This window comes from Panthera pardus, unplaced genomic scaffold, assembly GCF_024362965.1.
Source record: "Panthera pardus isolate Hobbes unplaced genomic scaffold, ASM2436296v1 HiC_scaffold_22, whole genome shotgun sequence".
Lineage (NCBI taxonomy): Eukaryota > Metazoa > Chordata > Mammalia > Carnivora > Felidae > Panthera > Panthera pardus.
In genome coordinates this window covers 69,233,874-69,251,064 of record NW_026526788.1, presented here as the reverse complement: position 1 = coordinate 69,251,064, position 17,191 = coordinate 69,233,874, and the positions used below count along the sequence as shown (strand labels likewise).

General features: G+C 44.4%; 1 protein-coding gene across 1 annotated transcript; it reads right to left on the bottom strand.

Annotated features, from left to right (window-relative positions):
- Positions 1-14,740: 14,740 nt before the first annotated feature.
- Positions 14,741-16,309, bottom strand: LOC109272914 (glyceraldehyde-3-phosphate dehydrogenase-like). The gene has a single exon (XM_019459450.2). It carries the CDS (start codon positions 16,087-16,089, stop codon positions 14,977-14,979), a length of 1,113 nt encoding a protein of 370 aa, XP_019314995.2. The 5' UTR covers positions 16,090-16,309; the 3' UTR covers positions 14,741-14,976.
- Between the last annotated feature and the right edge of the window lie 882 nt (positions 16,310-17,191).

Genomic DNA, 17,191 nt, shown 5'->3' with positions numbered 1-17,191 from the left:
TAACTGACTGAGCCACTCGGGCACCTTTTTCTTCTCAATTTTATGGAATGATAATTTACATGTAATAAATTGCCTCTAGTTACAGCACACACTTCAATGAGTTTTAACAACAGTTGCATGCGGTTTTCTACAGCTGTGAAAACACCATCAAACTACAATGCATTTCCATCACCCCATAAGATGCCTTAATTTCAAGATTTTTTTTTTAGTAAACTTGCCTTTATCTTTCCAAAGCTTTTTTTTTTTTTAATTTTCATAGAAACCACAAGGCTCTTTTCTTACTTCTCTTGATTACCATCCTTTTTTTTCCTTTTTTTAAGTAGGTTTCACATCCTGTGCGGAGTCCAAAGCAGCGCATGAACTCACGACCCTGAGATCAAGACCTGAGCTGAGATCAAGAGTCGGATGCTCAGCTGACTGACCCGCCCAGGTGCCCCAAGATTACCATATTTTGTAATTAAACAGGGTGATTGCAATGTAGTGGCTGAAATAGGTTTGGGTACAAACCAGGGGGACTCGTGATAATATTAGTCAGCCGGGGAAGCTCATGTGTATGGATGCCCTAGAGGGTAGCCTGGTCATCCTGAGCATTCAAAGGGCCGCAGGCACATGTATCCAGGGATGCAACATTCTACAGAGGACAGAAAGAGTAGCCAATGGATCAGAGGCAGTTAGGGAGGCTGGCTGGGAAGTCTCTCCTTGGTGCTGCCACATACAGTTGTCCAGTTTGCACACTGCACAAGATGCCAGCTTATGGGGTGAATGGGAGCTAAAATCCTGCTCGAGCTTCTTTTCCCCCAAGGCTTGTGCTCTGCTGCAGATTCTTCTGTCCAGAGGAGGCATCTTTCTTCTAGTTCAGAAAGGGAGGAGGCACCTTTTTCTAATTTGTGCCAAAGCCCTTATAGAGGCTTGCAGCTGTTCTGCTGCCCTCCGTCAATGACCTTGACTTTAACATTAATCTTAGAACCTGGCCAGCAAACAAGATAAGACTTCACTGTATCGTCATGGTTGTCATCCTAATATCACAGTGCACGGGGGACCTCAATGTCACTTCACGTTCTCACAATGACCCATCACAAATCCCATGGAGTGTTTAGGTTTCTGGAGTTACCCTTTTGGAGCGGTGACTTTCCTAGCTCAGGTCAGGCTACTGCCTGATCTGGGGACTCTCTGGGCCCCTGGCTCTCTTCTCATGGGGGCTGCAAGCTCTGTAACAGAATGCTGCAGTCTTCTGGGAAATTTGATGGACCCTAGGATATTCTGCAAGGTTCAGCCCCAGATCAAGGTCTCCTCATCATAACCCCGTTGTCTCCATAAACCTGCTACATCCTTTTTTTTTTTTAAACCTTTTTTTTTTTTTTTGTGCTTCATATTTATTTCCAGCTTCTGGACTGGAATGTTTTCCGAACCTAGCATCTCATCTGCATCGTGGAGAAGAAAAGAAGAGAGGCCAAAAATCTGGCCCTAATCTCCTGTGTTGGGGCAATTTCTTCATTTAAGTGTTAGCTAGAATTTCTTCGGGTAACCTAATTCATATTGCCTTAAGCAATATGAGGGAACTAATGATCGGCTCAGGTAATCGGAAGACCAAGTATTAGCTTCAGACACAGCTGGATCCAGGGGCTCAAGTGATGTCAGCAGGACCCAATTCTCTTCCCTGTGCTTTCCTCTGGGTTGCTTCTTCTCAGGTAGGCTCTTTCCCCCTCGTGGAAAGGGACTGACCGTCAGCAGTGTAAGACCTTCTGCTTAAAACCCCAGTGGGAAACTGCACCTGTCTTTTCGAAGGGTTCTGAAAACTAAATCGCGAGAAGGGCTCTGATTGGCCAGTTTGGGTCATGTGTTTCATTCCTGGGCAAGGATAGGGTAGCCCCATCTGAACGGACTGAACGGGATTATTACAGAACGGGATTGGGGTTGCCCCTAAAAGAGATAGTCTGAGAGGAACAATAATGTCCACTGCCCTCACAATACATATGTGCACATGTATGCACACACACACACACACACACACACACACACAGAGGCACACACACACGGAGACACACACATACACACTTTTGTACATACACTATGCTTAGCCAGGAGATTTTAAGCTCTTGAATGTACCCAAACATTCACATTAATTGGGATTATTCATTGTATTGACTGCAAACAAACGTCTCGCCCTTTTATGGACCAGCCCCAGCAGGAAAGATGAGCTCTGCCATTTGAAACATCCAACTGTTACCTTCTTTCGGAAATCAAAAGGCGAATTACCTTCCTTTTATTAATCATCTCTTTTCTTACAAGATTTCACCTTTTGTTTTTCTGCACTTTACATGGAGAAGGTGTGTTTTTATGCTGTGCGTAGATCTTGGCGGTTAATGGAACCCTTTGATTTTTAAGTAAGAGTGAGTCCTGTATGTGCCAAGGAGGCTCCAATAGGCTGGGGACGGTACCTTTAGGTTCATGCCTTCCCCCAGCGCTGGATCGGAGGGATTGGACTGAAACTTTAAACATTTTGAGCAATACCTAGAATATGTATAATTTATAAGCCACACACCGTTGGCTGTCAAATAGGCGATTGATCTGACTCGAATCTTGTTAATTATCTTCCACATACATTACGCCTTAACAGATCTTCAGTATACTGTGTATCAATATTAATAAGATTATAAAACACTATTGATAATTAGGAACAGAAGACACCGGGCCTTTGATTCTAGCTGTTACAAATGCCCCTGCCTCTCTCTAGCAGAGAAAGCGGCCACTTTCCATTTAATAATATCAGATCAGAACATCCAGGTCCTAAAGTGGGTTATTAGGAGGCAGCTAAGGTTTGCACCAGGATGCGAGGGGCTATTTGAAAATGGGTATGGGACCATCACTGGTGTGTGAGAAATTTGTGTCTCCTCTCACAGGGTGGGAGGAGTTTAAGGGGGAACTGTGTCCTCTTTGATCAGCCAAATTCCTCATTTTCTTTGTGCGGACAAATCAGATTGGTTCGGTTTTGCAGGATTTTCACCAGGATGGCATTTTATCTTGGTTTCTTTAGTTGGATGAAAGGGGCCCCATTGGGAAGACAGAGAAGATGCTGGTGAAGTTCAAGGCGAATTTTAAGCCCATCCCGTTTTGGATAGCACTTTATTTTCTATTTTCTCTCTTCGGAAGATCCTCATCTTTTATGTTTTCGTTGGGTTCACATACTCATTAACATCAAACAGGCAGATCTGCCACCAACTAGGAAAACGCGAGCAATTTCACATATAAATAGAAAGACTGAAGCTCAGGTGCTGGGGCCAGGGGTCCTTCCCCCCCCTACCCCCCCCCCCCCCCCCGGTGGAGGGTGGGGGGGTCTCTCACCTGGCATGCAAGAGGCTGGAGGCAAGGATGCAGAAGGGACACAGGGAGGGCCTCATAACAGCCTGTCCTAATGTGTGTGACCAGAGAGTTGTGATTCCCAGGCCTGGGTGTGCATAAGAATCACTGGGGGTGTTTCTTACATGCTCATAATCTCTGGGCATCTGCATGTTCAATAAACTCCCCCGTGATTCTGAAACTAAATGGGACTTTAATCCAGGGAGTTTTACCATTTAGGATTCTTTCGCTTGCAAATGATGGAAAACTCTATCCAAACTGTTTTAATAAAAGAATGGCAGTTCACTGGCTCTTATCACAGTCAGGAAATAATCTGGCTTCTGATGGAGCCAGAGACACAGCTTAGACGGTATTTCCATTTCTCAGCTCTTCAGCTCTCTGGTTTAGTTCCATTCTCAGGCAAAGTCTATCACAAGATCACAAGACAGCCGCTGTGGGTTCTGACCTCCTACCCTCTAACCCCACCATTAGAGGCTCTCTGTGTCTGTTCCATAAAGCTCCAGAAAGAAGCCAAGCTTCTCTCTGTTATGGGGTCCCAGGAACTCGTCATGTCTCTGGCTCTGAGACTCTTACCTGTGCATACCTGAACCAATTATTATGACTGGGGGTGTGGGTTAGGCTTATTAGGCTGAAACCCCTTAACCTGTGGGTGAATTCAGCTTACCCTACACACACAGCCGAGAGTGGAGGGGAGCTGCATTTCCAAAAGAATGTTAGGTATGCTTCCCAGGAGGAGAGAAAATCGATCCTGCAAAGTCAAGCACGGAGGTCCAACCTCCACATCTTCCAAGTGCCACTGGCATGCCCCAAAGTTGCCCATTTGACTTGCATTTCATCTTCTGGAAGCTTCTGCTTGAATAATTGTAGTCTCAGAGAGCTCCCTGCTTATACCCTCTGCCCCTTTAATCTTCCAACAATGCCCTAGAATAAGGCATTCAGAGCTCCATCTTAAAGATGCATAGAGCATCATTCAAAATGGTCCCTCCACATTTATCCACTTGGGCTATTCAGCACTTGGGACCCAACTGTCAGAGTTACGTACTCTCATAACCCTAGCTGGACACTCTCACTTATTGGAAGGCATAAAGAGAAGCGTGTCTCTACATATTTTGTGAATTTATCCACTTGGACAACTCTCAAGGACCACTCAGTGGACATGATTGTCAAGAAACAATCTTCCAGCAATCAAATTAGTTTTTTTTCAAACAATGATAAAAAACCCACTATGTTCTAGCGTCAGAGATGTGTTTATTTATTGCTTTCTCCCAAAGAGAGACTTAAGGTGATTTGCAAATATATACAATTATTATATATATATGTGTGTGTGTATATATGTATGTATATATATATATAAACACACACACACACACACACACACACACACACACACACACATATAGTAAGATCTTGGTTTGTGAGCATAATTCATTCCAGAAACATGCTTGTAATCCAAAGCACTTGTATATCAGAGCGAATTTCAAGAATAATTGGCTCAGTTGTGGTCATGTGACATTCGCTGTCATGTACTACTCGTGTTGCAGGATATCGCTCGTTTATCAAGTTAAAATGTATTGGAAATGTTTGCTCATCTTGAGGAATACTTGCAGAACAATTACTTGCAATTCAAGGTTTTACTGTATATATATATATATATATATATATATATATATATATATATATAAATATATATTTAATAAAATGAAACACAGATAAAGGCATGGGAGCAAGAGAAAAGAGAAATAAGATATAATAACGAGAGGCAAATTTTTCATGTTGTAAGAATCAGCAATGTCACTACAGGCAGTTTTCGATGTAAACTTCCTGGTGACCAAAGCAAAGAGGTAACCATGCTGAGTTACAAGACTCACCTCGTCACGGAAAAGGATGAAGACTCATCAAGGAGAAGTTAAGGACTCAGGTAGCCCAAGACTAAGTTTGGGTGCTCTCTCATCCTAGCTTTATGGCTCGGGACACCCTATCTACCAGCTGTCGGCCTCAGTTTCCTCACCTGAAAGATGAGGTTAATATTCTAGGAGGCCATACTGGCGTAAATGAATAAGTAAATAAGGAAAAGGAGAGGAAGAAGGATCTTCCTTGGAGTAGGATTCATATCCTCAGTATCGAAGGAGATACATAAATAATCGTTTTTGAAAAACATCACAGTAGTAATTGTTTTCAAGCACAAAGATCATCAACGGATGCTAAAATGAGTGGGCCAAAATATGATGAAAACTGGGATATTTATACAACCTCAGAGTATTTCTCCCCATGATATCTTTTAATGACAAAGGGGAAAATAGTAGCTTTATCGTAGAGACACCTGGCAGATATCACCTCATCTGGTGACCAGTGTTGACATTCCCAGTGATGAAATATATTGACATCATGTGCTGCCCGATAAGATGCACTGAAAGGGGCACAGCATTGCTTTCATGGTATCCTTGCCCAAAAGACATAACCTGGGTCGAATCTTGAAACACCGGATCAATCCAGATGGAGGGATATTCTACAAATCACTAACTGGCCAGTACTGGAGAAAAGTGTTAAGTCTCTGACCTAATGTGAGTCTCCTTTGTGTCTTTTTCTCACCTCACCTGTGTTACAACTGTTTCAGCATAAGCTTCATTGTAATTAAAAAAAAAGTGTTCATAAAAGACAAAGAAGAAGGAACTGTCTCAGATGAAAGGAAACCAGACACATGACAACTGAATGCAACACAAGAGCCTGGATTCTGCACCAGAAAGAGTACAGTGGTGGTATAATTGGTGAAATTTGAATAAGCTTTGTGGATCACTCAATGGGATTATATCAATGTTAGTTTCCTGGTTTTGACTACTTTGTTATGGTTACTCAAGATGTTAACATTGGTGGGAGGGAGGTATTGGGCAAAAGATACATGGGGATTTATTTTTTAAAAAATGTTTATTTATTTTTGAGAGAGAGAAAGCACGAGTGGAGGTGGGGCAGAGAAAGAGAGAAAGAGAACGAAAGCAGGCTCCAGGCTCTGAGCTGTCAGCACAGAGCCCGACGAGGGGCTCGAACTCACGAGCCATGAGATCATGACCTGAGCCAAAGTGGGATGCTTAACGGACTGAGCCACCCAGGTGCCCCAGGTGGGGATTCTTTATACTAATTCCACCTTTTCTAAAAGTCTCAACTTATTCCCCCCCCCCCCCACCGCAAAAAAAAACACAACAAAAACAAACAAAAGTAAGTGGGGGTTAATAGTAGATGGTTCTGCAGAGTGTTGTGAGGGTGATAAACACAGACAGGGCTTAACTTAATTCTCAGAGCAGACAGCTCCGTCCATATTCACTTTGTTCAAGTTATTATCTGTTGGAACTCTGCGGGGCATGAGTGTGAATTATTCATGGCTGCACCCTCAAGGAGCTAGTGAGGATGACTGGTGGGTATGCAAACAATCAGGCCATAATTATTAGTGCTAACAGAGGTCACCATGAAACACGTTAGGCCCCTTTCTTCTACTCAGGTGGGAAGTGCACACCGTTAGGGCAGAGGAGTTTGCTCCCGGCCAGACAGTCAGAGCTTCCTTCAGATTCTACATCGCTTCACCCCTCACCAGTGGGTCCCTGAGCCAGGTTGAAACCAGCACTTTGGGACAAGTGAATTCTTTTATGCCGATGGGCTAACATGATGAGAAAAATTTGGAGGCCACCAGTAGGGAACTGTTAGGGGCAGGTCACGTCTAGGGCTTGGATATCTTCACTGCCACCTGATTTCTGGGTGTGGTGCCCAGGGGCTGACAGACGTCTGAGGGCTGGGGCTCACTATGCACGTAGGATCTTTGGGATAAAGGCACGCATGAGTGAGAAGGGTAACTACATGCACCTCCTACATCCAATGCTTTTTCCAAGGCCATGACTGGAGGTTTGGGCTTCAGAAAGGAGAGATTTGGAGGGGAGCAGGGAGACGCTGGTGGGAACGAGTTTTGACAGGTGAGGAAGCTGTCAGCCCTTCCTGGATCAATTCCTGAAAGTGAGAAGGGTTCCAGGAGGTATTGGCAGGAAGAGGGAGCTAGTTGAATAGGTTGGAATTCTTTATTTGTTCACTCCAACTGGTAAATGATGGAATGCTTGTGCCGTGTCCCACATGATCTGCAAGGCCTCGTAGCTTCCCAGGAATCACAAAGTGATTAACTATTAACCCCCACTTACTTTTTTTTTGGGGGGTGGGGAATAAGTTGAGACTTTTAGAAAAGGTGGAATTAGTATAAAGAATCCCCACCTGGGGCACCTGGGTGGCTCAGTCCGTTAAGCATCCCACTTTGGCTCAGGTCATGATCTCATGGCTCGTGAGTTCGAGCCCCACGTCGGGTTCTGTGCTAGCAATGAATGCAGAATTTGGGGTATTTTCTCTCCAATAGAGAGAAAGCTTTTAAAATTGTTTTAGTTTTTAAAATTTAGTTTTTATTTTTTAAGTTTTGTTTAATTATTATTATTTTAGAAAGAGAGAGCGCACACAAGTGGGGGAGAGGGGCAGATGGAGAGAGAGAGAGAGAGAGAGAGAGAGAGAGAGAGAGAGAGAGAGAATATCTTAAGCAGGCTCCACACAGCATGGAGTCTGGTCTGGTGTGGGGCTCAGTCCCATGACCCTGGGATCATGACCTGAGCTGAAATCAAGAGTTGGATGCTCACGCGACTAAGCTACTCAGGTGCCCTGAGAAAGGTTTTAACATAGTTTTTAATGTAATTCTTCAAGGGCTATGTGACTTCTAGCCCTAAAAAGTTAAGATACAGTAACTACCTTAGAGGGACAAAGGTCAAGACTTATTCTAACTGGTCAGTTGTGATGGAAACTTCTTACATAGTTTCTTTTAAGTCCTGTTCTTTATTTTTAAAAAATTGTTTTTAATGTTTATTTACTTTTGAGACACAGAGAGAGTAACAGAGCTCAAGCAGGGGAGGGGCAGAGAGAGAGGGAGACACAGAATCAGAAGCAGGCCTGTCAGCTCAGAGCCCGATGCAGGGCTCGAACTCACTGCAAGATCATGACCTGAGTTGAAGTCAGACATTTAACCGACTGAGCCACCCAAGCTCCCCGAAGTCCTGTTCTTTCTATAGTTAAGCCTGTAGGGCAGCACAGAACCCACAGTTAAAGGATTTGGCGAAGGAGGGTTTTGATGGATAGTGAGGACAATAGGAAAGAGTGTCTAAAATCTTAGAAATCCCAATTTCTCTGTGGTGACAGATATTAGGATTGCTTGTTTCCTTCAAAGCACAGATAAGGGTTCATAGCTTCAGGGTCCTCTGTCCATCTGGATGCCCCACAGAAGCCTGCACAGGGTTCTCCCTGCCACTTCACCCCTACCACTGAAACTGATCTCACCTCGGTCACACATGACCTCCATGTTGCCAAATCCAATGGATACTTTTTGTCCTTGACTTGCTTGACACATTCATATCATGAGGCACTGCTGTGTTTGTTCCCTTATTTTCAAACTACCTTTCCCTTAGCATTAGTTAGAATAATGGATTCAAAACAACAAAAACTCAGCTCAAGCTGCTTAAACAACAAAGGGGATTGATCAGCTCATGGGTCAGTCAAAAGACCAATGGTGAGTGGGCTTCAGGTACAGTTTGATCAGGGCACTGGCTCTGCAATTCTCTACAGTGTATTGGCTTTGCCCTCAATCTGTGCTTCCCTGATAGTTGTATAATGGCTTCCGACAATAAATAGAGCTTTTTCCGTCATATCCAAGAGGGAAAAAGAGTCTTTATCTCCATCCTGAACCAACTGCTATGGCCAGGACAATGCCATATGCTGTACGGCTTAAGTCTGGATCGCTTCACCCAATTACTATCCCAAGGGGCTGAAATGACCCCTGTAGCTAGGCACAAGGGGGATCCCATCTAAAGTACAAGGCTGAGGGTGCAGAAAGGATGTTGGGGGGATGATCCTAATGTCCCACATCCACGGCTCTTCTTGCTTTTTTCTGTTTCACATCTGCTCCTTATCAGTCCTACAAGCCCTCCTCCTCTTCTCCACATCTCCTAAATGCCTAACCTATGTTGAACCTCTCATCATGAGTTCCTTGTACTCACCCTATCAGATTACTCCCCATGTTTCTTTCATTGACTGATAACTCACTTCCTCATCAGTCTAGGGTCCACGAGGGTAGAACGCGTGTGCATACTGTTCACCCTGTCATACGTTATAAGGTCTGCAGCATAGACCAGGCTCGCAACATCTGTGTTCAATAAGGACTTGAGTACCTACTATTCTAAGTGATTTCCTTACCGAAGTTGATAATACGTCTACATCAGAGCCCTCGGGAAGGCTGCCCTTGGGCTATACAAGGCAAAGCCTGCGTGCCCAGAATGGCAGTCCAAGTAGCGTGTGGTGTCCAAAGAATGGAGGACGACATCCAGTCCCAGCAGATACAGCTATCCCCAGAAAAACGTTACTCACCAGCCACATCTTTAGTTGTACTAGTGCTAAACTTGGGGTTCAGTTCTATAGTTTGGCGTCGAGGGGCAAACATACAGGTTGGCCAGCATTCTCCGCCAGGAAAGAGCCGAGGACGAGAAACAATTACGCCTGCTGGCCATTCTAAGGTAAGTCATGTCCACCGGTGTAGAAAGCATTCTGTCTTTTCGAAAGCATTTGCATGAACATGGCAAGTGCTTTGGAAGGAATTCCTGGAGCCCTCCGGTTAAGGCAAATCTAGTAAGTGAAAAGTGACTTTATACAAAAAGGCCGATTCAGGGGAATCGCTCGCTTTATAAAAGAATGCCTCACTTTACAAAAATATTTCCCTCCAGCATTTCCTTCTACATCGAGCCCTTGTTAGCACATTAATAACATGAGACCGTTGTATAAAAATAGTGATGGCCTTGGGGCGCCTGGGTGGCGCAGTCGGTTAAGCGTCCGACTTCAGCCAGGTCACGATCTCACGGTCCGTGAGTTCGAGCCCCGCGTCAGGCTCTGGGCTGATGGCTCAGAGCCTGGAGCCTGTTTCCGATTCTGTGTCTCCCTCTCTCTCTGTCCCTCCCCCGTTCATGCTCTGTCTCTCTCTGTCCCACAAATAAATAAAAAAACGTTGAAAAAAAAAATTAAAAAAAAAAAAATAGTGATGGCCTCATCACTTTTAGGGGCACTTCTGCTGTGGGGATGAGGCGAGTAAGGACTGGGGGGCAAGTTTACAGATGGGGACAAGACTTCAGCTGTTATTAGCAAGGACCCTTTGTCCCCCAGCACATCTATGTTCCAGCAGCCCCAAGTGTTACCAGCTGAAACCTCCTGAGACCCCTGGGAGACAGCTGTGGGCAGGGATGCCATCATGGATTTCATAAGAGGGAGGGAAATCCCGGCTCTGAGAGCCTGAGTGACTCATCCAAGGTCACCAGCCAGTCAGTGGGCAGGCTTGGGGCCCTCCCTGCTGGCAACCCTGCCCTAGCATGCTGTGGATGTTTAAAAGCTCAGAAGTCTCTTCCTCCAGAAGCTCAATGCCCCTCCCCTTGAGTGTGGGCTCCACACTAAGGTAGAAAACAGAAAGGGAAATGTAGTAACTTTACCGGAGAGAAACCTCACAAATACCACCTTACTGAACGTTAACACCCAGGTTAACATCACCAGTAAAAAAATGCTTGCTGTCATGTGCCCCTGGATATGATGCACCAAAAGGCACATCATCTCTATAATACTCTTCTTAAGCCCTGTAACTTTGGTTTGATTATGAGAAAACATGCATCAAATTCAAATGCAGGGACAATCTGCAAAATACCTGACCGCTGCTCTTTAAAAGCGTCAAGGTCATAAAAGTCAAGGAAAGACTGAAAAATGGTCACAGACTAGAGGGGACCAAGGACACATGAAGAACTAAATGTAATATAGGATCACAGATGGGACCCTGAAACAGAAGACCGACATTAGTGGAAAAACCGGGGAAATCTGAGTAAGTCTGTAAGTTTAGTTAATAGTATTGTACCAGGGTTAATATCTTAGTTTTGATAATGTACCATATTTATATAAGGACATAATATTAGAGGAAGCTGGGTGAAAGGCATATGGGGACTTTGTACTGTCTTTGTACCTCTTCTGTAAATCTAAAATTTTATTTTCAAAGTTTTCCTCTTGTTTAAAAAAAATTGTTTTTAATGTTTATTTTTGAGAGAGAGAGAGAGAGAGCATAAGTGGGGGAAGGGCAGAGAGTGAAGGAGACACAGAATCTGAAGCAGGCTCCAGGCTCTGAGCTGTCAGCACAGAGCTCGACGCGGGGCTCTAACGCACAAACCGTGAGATCATGACCTGAGCCAAAGTCGGATGCTTGACCGATTGAACCACCCAGGTGCCCTCCCTCTTGTTTTTACAGAGGGGAAAGGCAGGCAGTACTGTGGCTGGGTGCACATTTGGCCAGCCTGGGAAGTTTTGGCTACTTCTGGGGAAAGAGCTGCATCACATTCTCTAAATTCTGCACAACACCACACGACCCATCCCCTCTTCTGAGATGAGCCCAGCTGCTGGTTGGTGTGACTGTGCCCAGGGGATGTCAAGGAGGCTCAGTCAGACAGCTGGGCCAGCAGAACTAGGGAGGAAAATGAACACAATCTCTATGGATGCAGGACTCAAGATGCTTCTCAGAATGATTTTCAAGACTTAGGGAATCTCATGATTCCAGAACCCAAAGGTAATCAGCCATAATCTATTAACCACACTTGTCAATGTCATGCAAACACAATGGTCAAAAGGAGAGGAAGGGACCCTAAGAGTTTCATGGTTCTATGGGGTTGGGGAGGAATCAGAGTTTCTTGCCCATTCTGAGAAGGTCTAAAGATGACCACCAACAATTTCTTCTTGTCAGGCTGTGAACAGAGCTCAACCCATCAAGCAACCATCACTGGGGGGGATCTCTTTTCTCCTATCCTTGAATCCGAATTGACTTTTGATTTGCTTTGGCCAATAGAATGTGGCAGAAATGGTGCCATGCTGGTTCTGGGTCTAGCCTTTAAGAGTCTGGCGGCTTCTATATTTTCTCTCGAAGCCAGCTCTGACACCCAAGACCACTATGCTGTGAAGAAACCTGAGTTAGCCACGAGGAGAGGCTAAATAGAGGAACAATATGAGTGAGTGAAAGCTTGAACGTTCCAGCCCAGTTCAACTGATGTACAAAAAAGAAGAATCGCCCTGCTGATCCCACTCAGTTCACAGAACCAGGGGAAATAACAGAATATTGTTCTTGTAAACCACTGAGCTTCGGGTTGATTTGTCACACGGCAATGGATAACTAAAACACTCACTGATGTGCTTTTTCTCCTTTTTCCTAAACTTTTATACTTGTTTTCATACATTCCAATGCTTCTTTAAACTCAAGGAGTCAGAATAAATGGAAAGGTATGCCTCATTTACATAAAGTTGTGAAATAAGGAATTGGATGTCAGACTATGCTATTTCTCTGCTCCTATGCTCCATCCTGCCTTCCCATCTCACCTTGGACAAAAGCCATGCTATCAATATGGCATGTAAGAGCCCTTATGATCTCTTCTCTACCCCTTGCCTCGCTGACCTCGACCTCAACCACTCCTTGTGCTTGATATTCCTTGACTATGAAGGACACGTGGACATCAGGACCTTCGTGTTTGCTCTTCCTGTGCTTGGAATGTTCTTCTCCTAGGTGTATCCATGACTTTCTCTTTACTGCCTTCAAGTCTTTACTCAACTGTTACCTTGTAATGAGATCTTTCCTAGCCTGATTGGAATTTGCTACTCTCTCCTTCTCTGAGCCACTTATCCCCTTGCTTTTTTTTTCCTCCATAGCATTTAATGCCACTTAGCATATTGCATATTATTATTCAACAAACATTGTTTGTGGTCATCTTTCTTTAGTAGAACCTCTGCTCCAAGAAAGCAGAGGTTTTTGCTTGTTTCATGCACTGCTATGAATCCAGAACTTAAATCTGCATGTGGCACAAAGTTGACATTCGCTACATCTTCATTGGACGGGTGAATGGATTTTCTAAAACCCAGAGCCTCAAACCTGGATGGTTGAGGCTGACGTGTGAAGGACAGTCTCACTTACTGGCAAAGGATGGCATTGGCGTTCGGCTCTATTAGACAAGAGAGAATCACAAGAGTAGTTAGGAGACCCTCAAGCCAGAGGTCGGCAACCTCTTTCTCTGAAAAGCCAGATAGTAAATATTTCAGGCTGCATGGGCCATATGGTCTGTATCACAAACAAGTCTGTGTCATTGTAGTGTGAAATCAGCCACGGGCAACGTGTAAACAAGTGATTGTGACTTAGGCTCCAATTAAACTGTATTTATGGGCACTGGAATTTGAACTTAATTTTGCATTATGTGTCACAAAATATTATTATTTTTCCGATTTTTTTTCAATTTCCAGGGAGACTAGCCAGAAGATTATTCATTTTTAAAGACGTATTATTTGTAATATGACTTCATGAATATTCATGGTGATTTTTGCATTCTAGTTACTTTTATAGCCAATATGCCTGGGTGAGAAAGCACAGGGCAGTAGCCAAGTGAGAAGAGCCAATCTTTAGGCGGGGTATGCCAAATCCACTAACCCATACTTCCTCCCTCTGAGACAGAGAGAGCCCCACGTGGGAGGAAGCAATGGCAGACAATCATAGGGTGACACAGGAATCAGGCTGATAAAGGTGTTAAGGCTGTGACTTTGTTTCTTGTGTGGGCCAGTTAGCTGTTGACTGAAGTCTGCACCTCTGGCCCCAGGCGCCTGTCTTGTGTAGGTTGGAAAGGTGGGCAGGGGGGAATCTCACAGGAGGAGCATTTCCAACCCAATGCCTTTCTGACCACAGGAGAGGTGAGCCATTTTACCCATCAAAACATCAGACGGCATTAATGTCTCTGGCCAAGGTGCTGGACTTTGTGATCTCTGGAGGTGTATTGTGGGAGGGACGGGACCAGAGATGACAAGATGTCACTTTGGACTGAAAAAGGATATATTGGGGAAAATGGTAGAATGAAAAAATTCCAAACATATGCAGAAGTAGAGAACAAAGTAAACTGAGCCCCTAGTTACCCCATCACCCAGCTTCAAGGGCGGTCACCTCCTAGACAAACCTGTTTCATCCATAGTCCCACCTAAGATGATTGGAGCAAATTCCAGATATCATGTCATTTCATTAGGCAAAGGCTATTTTGATTACACAGGAATTCATTATTTAGAATGCAAAAGCTACTCAAAATTCATTTAGAAAAGTGAAAAAATAAGCAAAAGAAAAGCAACAAAAATAATCCATGTTTTTACCACCAAGAGGTAATCATTGTTAGCCATTTTTCCTTCTATTTTTTAAAGAACAAAAAAGTATCTTACTATACATAGCTTTGGGAGCTTGATTTTCCCCCTCGTTAATATAGCTATGACACATCTTTCCATGCTAATAAATATACATCTACATTATAGCTTCTTGGGGGGCTGGGTACAGTATACTTTATTGACTGTACATGACAAGGTAGGTCTCCCCAAGTCCCTCCCCTTCTTCAGAGGGTCTAGGATGGAAACTGTAGAGGTTGGGAGATTATCAGCATGTTGGGGGATGAGTTGGGGCAAGGACTCCCCAGCAACTGAGGGCCTCTCTCGTCCTCTTGCTCTCGCTGGGGCTGGTGGTCCAGGGGGCTCTTACTCCTTGGAGGCCCTGGGGACCATAATGTTGCTGTAGCCAAATTCATTGTCATACCAGGAAATGAGCCTGACAAAGTGGTCATTGAAAGCAATGCCAACCCCAACATCACAGGTGGAGGAATAGGTGTCTCTGATAAAGTTGCAGCAGACAATCTGGTCCTCAGTGTAGCCCAGGATGCCCTTGAGGGGACCCTCTGACACCTGCTTTGTCACCTCTTTGATATCATCATGTTTGGCAGCTTTCTCCAGGCAGCAGGTCAGATCCATGACTGACACATTGTGGGTGAGGACAAAGAAGGCCATGCCAGTGAACTTCCCATTCAGATCAGGGATGACCTTGCCTACAGCCTGGGCAGTGCCAGTATAAGCAGGGATGACATTCTGGGCAGCCATTATGCCGCAGCTCCCCAGAGGGGCCATCCATGATTTCTGGGTGGCGGTGATGGCATGGACTGTGGTCATGAATCCCCGCACAATGCTGAAGTTGTCATAGATGACCTCGGCCAGAGGGGCCAAGCAGTTGGTGGTGCAGGAGGCATTGCTGACAATCTTGAAGGAGTTGCCATACTTCTCACGGTTCACACCCATCACAGACATGGGGGCATCAGCAGAAGGGGCAGAGAGGATGACCCTCTTCATCCCACCTGTCAGGTGAGCTCCAGTCTTCATGGTGGTGGAGACCCCAGTGGACTCCACAGCACACTTAGCACCAGCATCAGCCCATTTGATGTTGGTGGAATATCGCTCTTGGAAGATGGAGATGGGCTTTCCATTAATGACGTGTGTCCCATTCTCAGCCTTGACTGTGCCGTGGAATTTGCCATGGGTGAAATCATAACAAAACACGAAGACCATGTAGTTGAGGTCAATGAGGTGGTCACTGATGGCAACAATATCCACTTTTCCCGAGTTAAAAGCAGCCCTGGTGACCAGGCATCCGATACGGCCAAATCCGTTTACTCTGACCTTCACCATTGTGTCTTGGGGACACTGCTGGCCCTGCACCAGAAGATGTGTCTGTCTAGTGAATGGGGAGGACCAGAGTGCATTACAGTTCTTAATGGCTCCGTGTGTATCCACGATGTGATGCTTCCTTATTCTTAAAACCATGTCCTTGTTGGTGTGTATTTAGGTTAATTAAAAAATTTTGACTATTATAATCACCTTGTAAGAAACATTTTTGACCAGATATCTCGTACCCTTGTTTGATCATTTCCTTTGGATGAATTACAAGAGGTAGAATTCCTAGGGCAAAGGCCTCCACATATTTAGAGATTTTTATTCATATTGTCAAGATGCTTTCTAGTAAGGTGATACTAAGGTCATACCAAGTAAACCAGGAATGCAGAAGAGCGCCTGTTTGTCACATCCTCACCAGCAGGGAGTATTGATATTTTTCTAGCCTTTGCCAATACGATCGGTTGAAAAATGTATCTTGTCATTTTAATTTGCATTTCTTTGATCACTAGGGAGGCCATTTTGAAAATGTTGGCTGGCCGAATTTTTGGATTTATTTTTTAAATTTATTATGGAAATTAAAAAAAAAACATAAATGCAGAGACCAATCCCTCTGTAGCCATCACCCCACTTCGACATTTACAACATGTGGCCAGTCTTTCTTCGCTTATATCATCCTCCTTCCCCTTCACATACATGACATATACACCACATTGTTTTATTTAAAAAAGTATTTTTAATTTTTAAAATTTGAGATAGAGAGGAGAGCATGAGTGGGGGAGGGGGTAGAGGGAGGGGGAGGGGGGGAGAGAGAGGGAGAGAGAGGGAGAGAGAGAGAGAGAGAGAGAGAGAGAGAGAGAGAGAATCTCAAGCAGACTCCACTCTCAGTGCAGAGCCGGATGCGGGACTCAGTCCCATGACCCATGACTTGATACCCGAGTAGAAATCAAGAATCTGTCGCTCAACTAACTGAGTCACCCAGGGGCCCCTATACCACATTATTTTAAATCAGATCTCAAGCATCATATCTATTATACATTTTCAGTATACATACTAAATGCAAAAGGATTCTTTATTCTGTTATCACAGAGCTGTGATATTACTACCAAACTTAAAAATAACAATAACTGGGGTTGCCTGAGTGGCTCAGTTGGCTAAGTGTCCAATTCTTGATCTCACCTCAGGTCTTGATTTCAGCATCATGAGTTCAACCCTGTATTGAGCTCCATGCAGGGTGTGAAGCCGACTTAAAAAA

Coding starts and splice junctions, on each gene's coding strand:
- LOC109272914 (XM_019459450.2), bottom strand. CDS start 16,089: ATGGTTTTAAGAATAAGGAAGCATCACATCGTGGATACACACGGAGCC.